We start from the raw sequence: 7,320 nt of genomic DNA on the forward strand, positions 1-7,320 counted from the left end.
CTATCATCACCATATGCCGCACCAGCGACCTCTGCCAGCCGGGCACAGGCGCTGCCCATGAAGCGAGGGGAGGAGAGGGGAGGGGAGGGGAGGAGCGGGGCCCCGGGCCGAGCCGCCGAACGCGGGCGGAACGCAGCACCCTCCCCTCGACGCACACCTCCGCCACTGCGCCCCGTGAAGGAGCCAAGCGGCTCTGAGCATGCGCAGACGGCACCACTCCCACTCCCCCCCCGTCCCGCCCCCAACGGACAAGTCTATTGTAGAGGGGCGGGAGGTGCCTGTCAGAGCCGTGTGTGAGCACCCACCTGGGTGTTCCCCTCTAGCGCACGGCGCGAGGTGGCGGCGACCGCCGCGCGCGGGCGGAAGCGGTTCTGCGGGGGGGGCCGGGCTGGGAGCTGCTGGCGGCTCCGGGCGGTGTCGCGTGCCCGCCCGCCCGCCTGCCTCAGCGCCCGCCGGCCGCCATGAGGCACCTGCCCTACTTCTGCCGCGGGGAGGTGGTGAAGGGCTTCGGCAGGGGCTCCAAGGAGCTGGGCATCCCCACCGGTGAGCGGGGCGCGCGGGGCGCCGGCGCGGGACGGCGGGGCGAGGGTGACACCGACCGCGAAGGCCGCCGAACGCCTCGTTCCGGATGTTCCGCCACCGCCTCCGGGGCTGGTGGTCCGCACCGGGTGCCCGTCCCGGGACCGCGGGGCGGCGGGAGCGCACCCGCCGGGGCGGCCCGCCGAGGGCCCGGGGTCTTTCCGCAGCCCGCACCGCTGCGGCCTGCGGGGCGGAACCGTGCTGTCCTCCCGCGGAGAGGAGGCGCGGGCGGCCGGCGCTCCGGCCGCGGGGAAGTGCGGGAGCTCGGTCGCTGGTGGCGGAGCTCGTTTGAGCTGAGGAGACGCCCCGCTGTCCCGCACAATGCGCTGTTGGCGTGACTCGTTCTTTCTGTAAATAGGCTTAGCCTGTTCTGCGTTAGCGTTTTTCTGACGCTTCCCCCCCACCCCCCCCCCCGCGTTGCTTAGTGTTGTACTCTTTTCCCTGTTGTTTTCCACCCATTCTGTCAAGCGATTTCTCTCAGTCTTGGTTTTTTTTTTTTTTTGTTCCTTTAATTGTCTAATGATCGTCACGATGATGTACAGGATGTAGATAAAGTGACCACACGCACGGCGTTGTGGTGTGGCAGCTTGGAAAATATCCGCTCGCCTAAACCTCAGATTAGAACAAGAAAGGGAGTAGGCGCTGTAAGGAAGTAAGTTCCAGGGGAATAATGCAGAGGCTAAAAAGCGGAGCAGGGGAACTTGACCTACAAAAAATGTATTTTCTTATTGCTCGTCTCTGTTTCAGTTGTCTAAATACAGCTAGATGTGTAATTCAAGTGAATTCCGGCCTGTCTTGACTCTGAAGTCAACAGTCACGTTGCACCACGCCTAGCAGATAAGGAAACTTTGTAAGACCAGCCTTGAGGTGCTGGAGTTCTGACAACATCTGTTAATAATTTTACATTTCCCTCCTCATCTTGTGTAAATGGTGTATTGAAATCAGGGAATAGGAGAGGGAAGTTGTTACTACTTGCGAGCTTTGATAAAAAATCTATAACCATGAATTCTTTCAGATCAGCTTCATGCCTTGCATGAAGACTTCTACTCATGTGGGAAGTAGAAGTAGGATAGTAATTTTGAGAGAAGCTTAGGTTCAGTCAGAAGGGAATTTATTTTACTGTAGGTGTGTAGTTTTCAAACAAAGTCCTTGAAATCCACAGATGCTTCTGAAAGGCAGCTTGTACAAAATTGACAGGTAGCTAAATTGCAATTTCAAGTAAATAGTTCTGAAATGCTATTTTATAGTGCAGAAGAAACTTAATTTTTTTTTCCCCCTCATCTTTCACCTTAATAAAGCTGTCATAGTTATCTCAAGAGGGAAATGTGTTCTGACTGAATATATTACATGTTTGTTAATTATTACCACAGAAGAGAACGTGTATAACTATAAAACATACTCTGCGTGAGAGAGGTGATCACTCTGATATTACCACAGGGGCTGAATTTTATGAAGCTGTTTTGTATTTTATACTTTGCCAAATGGCACGTTGCATCATTCTCATCATCATCACTGTTATGCTTGTAAATAGTGTGCAGGCAGAGTTTGGCTTTGTAAGTGTTTGAAGATTCTGTTACGTCCTTGACTTACGCAAAGTCACTCACACTTTACATTTTCTAAAATTTTTGCAGCTAACTTTTCTGAGCAAGTAGTTGAGAGCTTTCCATCTGATATCTCTACTGGTATATACTATGGATGGGCCTGTGTTGGAAATGGAGATGTGCATAAAATGGTTCTGAGCATAGGATGGAATCCTTTCTATAAGAATGTTAAGAAGTCAGTGGTAAGAATTTTGCTTTGTATGGGATTTTTATTAATACAAATGAGCCAGATGTTGAATTTGAATAAGATAAACAGAATTTAATTCATAAATGAGATCTAGTAATTCTCTTTGCTCTTAGAAATGTTTGGTATCTATATCACGTGTTTCTGTTCTGAAAAGAAAATACTCTTGGTAGCCAGGAGTATGCAGCTGTAGGTGAATAAAGTTTATTTTCTTCTTTCTAGTCCATCATTACTTAAATACTTTCAAAGTAAAAATTTGACAGTATTTCTGAAATGGTGGTTGCTTATGGTGCTGATAGCTAACTAAACATAAGCTTGAAACTACTGGCATTGAATTTACTGGTTATGACAGCCTGAGCATGAGCTGGAACATACTGATCTGTTGTTCCCTGCAATCTGTCTACGTTTCAAGTAGGAGATGTTGGGGCATTGTCATTTCTAATGATTTTCTATTAATTCTTCTCTTAAATGGTAGAATCCGTACATGAGGTGCCGTGGCTTGATATACAGAATAAATATTTGAAGGTACATAATAACAGGATCGAGGAGTTGAGTTAAAATCTTGAACTGTGGCAGCTGTGTTTTTCTTGCTCTCAGGTGCTGGTGCTTTTTGTGAGTCTTGAAGAGCTCTGTTTTAATTGTTTAAAGCTCTTTTATTTGGGCGTGAATCTCTGCTTCTAAGGGTCTAAGTGTTTGAAGATGCCATAATGTGCTTGTCTGAAGCAAATGTAAGCTTTTTAAAATTTTTGCAGATAACTTCTCTGAGCAAATAGTCAAGAACTTTCTGTCTGATATCTCTGCTGGTATATGCTATGGGTGGGCCTATGTTGGAGAGGGAGATGTGCATAAAATGGTTTTGAGTGTAAGATGGAACTCTGTCTCAGCCTTCACTCCTTCTTGGACTTTATCATTCAGTTCTCATGTGAGCTGGTTGTAGAAGCTCTCCTTAAGCCAACTATTTCAATGAAAATCTTCATAGTTATTTGAATTCATCAACTTAATGATGAAATATTAAGCTTTGTTTGCGATTTGCTGCCTTGAAAATCTTACCTCTGAGAAGCAGTGGAGCATTTCTCCTGAGTAATGGATTTCTTTCCTTAATTTTTTGACTATTGGAACACATTTAAGTGAGGAATTTTTGTTAAATTCCATGCAAAGTACAATTCTCCTTCCTAACATAAGCAAAAGCCCTAGCCTTTTAAACCTTGCGTTATATATGCTAAACTAAATGTCTCTTTAATTGATAGGTGTTGGGGAGAATTTGAATTAGGGATATTAGCTGTACGTACTTACAGTGAGGGAAATGAACACAAAGTTCATCATAAATGCCAACTTATTTCTCTTCCTTTAGGAAACACACATTATCCACACCTTCAAAGAAGACTTTTATGGAGAAATTCTTAGTATAGTCATAATTGGATATATTCGACCAGAAAAAAACTTTGATTCCTTAGGTCAGTATTGCAGGTCTCCCTCAAACTAGCCTCTTATTTGTCTTATTCACGCAAGTACTGTCTTCACTGTCTCTCTTTCCATGCTGAGATGTTTTATCTGTTAACTTGTGAAATTTCAGTGAAATGTTTTCATGAGCTAAAGGTAACAAGTTCATTTAATTAAAAAAAACCCAAAACGTACCCCCACATCTTCCAATGTATCACACTAAAAAATTTTATTGTTGTGTCACTTGTCTGAGGAGTAATTTTAAAATCCTGGGCTTGTCATAAAAGCATCAGTCTAGTCTGTTAATTTATTTTTAAAATACAGCTCTGTTAGAAGTAAAACAGTTAATGAAACTGTTGAACTTTTGCTAAAATGTCTTTTGGAACAAGGACAGGGTGGTGCTTTTGACAGTGAAAAATGCAGCTCTGGCATGTTTGAAAAAAAAAAAAAAAAAGGCATTTTAAACCCAAAGCATTTTGCCTTTCAACCTTGTTGTAATAATTGTATTACTCTGTGATTGTTGTCTGGTATTTTGTGGTACACCTTTTTTTCGCTTCCTATTGTGTGTTAAGAATTCAGACCAACTTTTAAATATCCCTAATCTTGTCTTTTTCAGAGGCACTCATTTCAGCAATTCAGGAAGACATTGAAGAAGCAAAAAGACAGCTAGATTTACCAGAACATCTTAAACTCAAAGAAGATAATTTCTTTCATCTGCCAGAAGGCAAAATAGTGAACAACCACTGAGCAAACCCATGCTGCTTTGTTGGTTTTTTTTCTTTCTTTCTTTTTCCTCCCCTGTCATGGAGCTTTTATATTTGCACTGCTTTTAAGGATATTGTGTTGTAATATGTCTGTTTAGCTAACTGAGGTTGGAACCGACCATACAAGATGATTTCAGTTTCCTTGTTTTGATTCATCATTAACCCAGTCGTGCAAAAGGAGTAGAAGGCTGGTTTAGGACTGTACAGATAAATTGCCTATCCAAAGGTTGCCGGTTGTTCAGACACCTGAGCACTTGTGGAACACGACCAAAGTTAATTGTGACCTCTTCTGACCCTGAGGTATACATAGTTCACTTCAGTGGAGAATGTCTGGGTTTAACATACAGAATGTTGTTCCAACCCCTTTTCCCAGTTTTGTGTCATTCTTACATCTGAATTTTAGCTAGTAGCTTAGAAAATTTTGCTATTGATTGAGTCAGAAATTTCCTGTGGTGCAGGAAGCCAATGATTAGGTAACAATAGCAAGATTAGTAGTTCTTATTTTTTTATATACTACACAGCTTTCATGGTTGAAGCTGTGATTTTAGTTGAAATTATTTATTTTATTTCAAATGAAAGAAATCACTGTTGCTTGTTGAGTTACTAGAACCTGAGATATACTTCTTCATAGCTGGCTGTACGTATGGCAACACGTGTCCTGAGTAGTTTACTTCTGAGGAGGTGTTTCACTGAAATTCAGGAAATGAATAACAATGTGAAAGTTGAGAAACTTTAAAGGTTCAGGCACAAAAAATACAGAAACAGTGTAACACTTCTGCTTGTTGGGCCTTAAGGCAAAAGAGGTAATGAAAGGCAACTTTGCATTTCATATGCTGCTGGCATTTGGCATAGGAAAATGGAGAGAAGCCTTTGGGGATTCATGGAATAACATATCAACACTATAGGGGATATTGGTTATTTATTACAAGTAATTGCAGCCGGTCCTACTGTGAGATGTAGGGATAGGTAAATGGAGGGGGTATTGTTGGATTTGATAGTAGTTTGGAAAATACTTCTTGAAGTATGTAATGTGTGATTCCAAATCTACTCTTTTTTTTTCCTGTGATAAATTTTTGCATCCCTACTCAGTGAGAGGAACTAGGTAAGCTGCAGTGACTGTGTCACGTTTGTAATCTTTTGATGTCAGCTTGTGATGTGGCTGGAACATTTTATGGAATGCAAAGTGGTTCTATGGATATGTCTCAAGTGTAGTTCTGTGTCTGAACTACCAATCTGGAACGCACAATTTCTGTAGTGCAATTTTTTGAATTTACTGCTTGTCCTACCCTGCTTTTCACTCTAGAGTTCACGAGAGTTTTAGCAAGGTAGCCATTGGTTTTGGTGGCAGGTGCTGTCAGGATGTTAGTTCCACTTCATATTATTGGAACTTCGAGCCATTACAATGGGATATTTTTAGGAGAGAGGTCTTGAGCAAGTGAAGGACTAATGTTTGCTTTATAGGACTTCAGGAGAAGCTTGGTTTCATTTAAATGAATTGTTCATAAGCAGATACAGATGGAATACAGAACTGGGGGGTTAGTTATCAGCAGTTAGATGTATTTTGTTTAAAGGAAAACAAAATAATTAATTGCACTTTTACTATATAACATGTTGGAAACTGTATTTCTGAAAGGTCTGTAAAAGAAATGTCTTGCAAGAGTGAAGTTGGTTTTTTTTACATTTTAAAATGGAGGGATGAAGGGAGACTTTTTTTTTTCCCAAAGATTTGCGGCATTCAGGATTGTAATAATGTCAACTGAGTGTATTGTCAAGAAAGTATTTAAAGAATAGATTGTTGTTCATCATGCTACTGTAGCTGAACACTCATAGCCTTCTTTAAAATTGATTTTTTTGCCAGTAATTTCATGTGTCTGTTGTGGAAACCGTGGTGCCTTAAGCTGATTGTCTGAATAACACTTTTCTGTATCTGCTAGTAAATGCTGCTGTGGAAAATTCAAGTTGCCGTTTGGTTATACAACCACTGTGCTTTGACAGAGAACAGTGGCAAAGGGAAAAATCTGAAAAACTGTCAGTTTGCTCTCAAGTCGTAGCTGAGGTGTGGTGTATGAATACACTGAACTAATAAACTGCTCTTCGTGTGTCTGTCTTCAATTTAGAGAAAATGTTACTACAGTAATTTGGCTGAGTGCGCCTGTCCACATTATTTAAGAGAAAATGTTATATATCAACTGTTCAAGTTCAATACATAATTCCTAGCACAGTATAAACTCTATGCAGGGTTATATTTTTGTATTATGTACAAATAACTGCATTTCAGTTGATGTTGCTGCACTGTACCATTAATAAAGGAAGCGTAATTGACAAAGTTATCCTTTTTGTCGCACGTTTCCTTTCCTTTGCTATGCCTGTCTAATGAAAGACTTTGTGGGTGTGACTGCCTCAAAAGCTAGACTGACAGAGAAGAGTGGTGAGATATTGTTTGGCCTTCCTAGCATGTCTGAAGACTGGCCCCACTCTGGGGACTTTTGTGCTTTAATCAGAAGTAATGGGAGCTACAGCCTTAGAGTTCGCAGCCTGAAACCCGTGAGCCGATTTGTCTATACACTTTCTTTCAAAACTTTTTAAAACTGTGTGTTTCTTGTAGGATTCAGTTGGAAGAAGTTGCATTCTTCTTGTATGTTCTGCGTCAGCTGTTAAACATTCATCTGGTGCGGGGCGAAGATTTGTTGGCTGCTGCTGGAGAGTCAGCCTGCTATCTTAAAACACGTTATTGTGGCTCTGGCCTCTCCTG

General features: G+C 42.1%; 1 protein-coding gene across 1 annotated transcript; it reads left to right on the top strand.

Moving 5' to 3' along the window:
• Window positions 1–461: 461 nt before the first annotated feature.
• LOC104369759 (riboflavin kinase) lies at window positions 462–6,813 on the top strand. Its single transcript, XM_086629010.1, has 4 exons — window positions 462–543; window positions 2,211–2,362; window positions 3,716–3,818; window positions 4,421–6,813. The coding sequence occupies exons 1-4, from the start codon at window positions 462–464 to the stop codon at window positions 4,549–4,551; spliced, it is 468 nt and encodes a 155-aa protein (XP_086485136.1). The 3' UTR covers window positions 4,552–6,813.
• Window positions 6,814–7,320: the final 507 nt, after the last annotated feature.

The sequence above is a fragment of the Tauraco erythrolophus genome, chromosome Z, assembly GCF_009769465.1.
Source record: "Tauraco erythrolophus isolate bTauEry1 chromosome Z, bTauEry1.pri, whole genome shotgun sequence".
NCBI classification, from domain to species: domain Eukaryota; kingdom Metazoa; phylum Chordata; class Aves; order Musophagiformes; family Musophagidae; genus Tauraco; species Tauraco erythrolophus.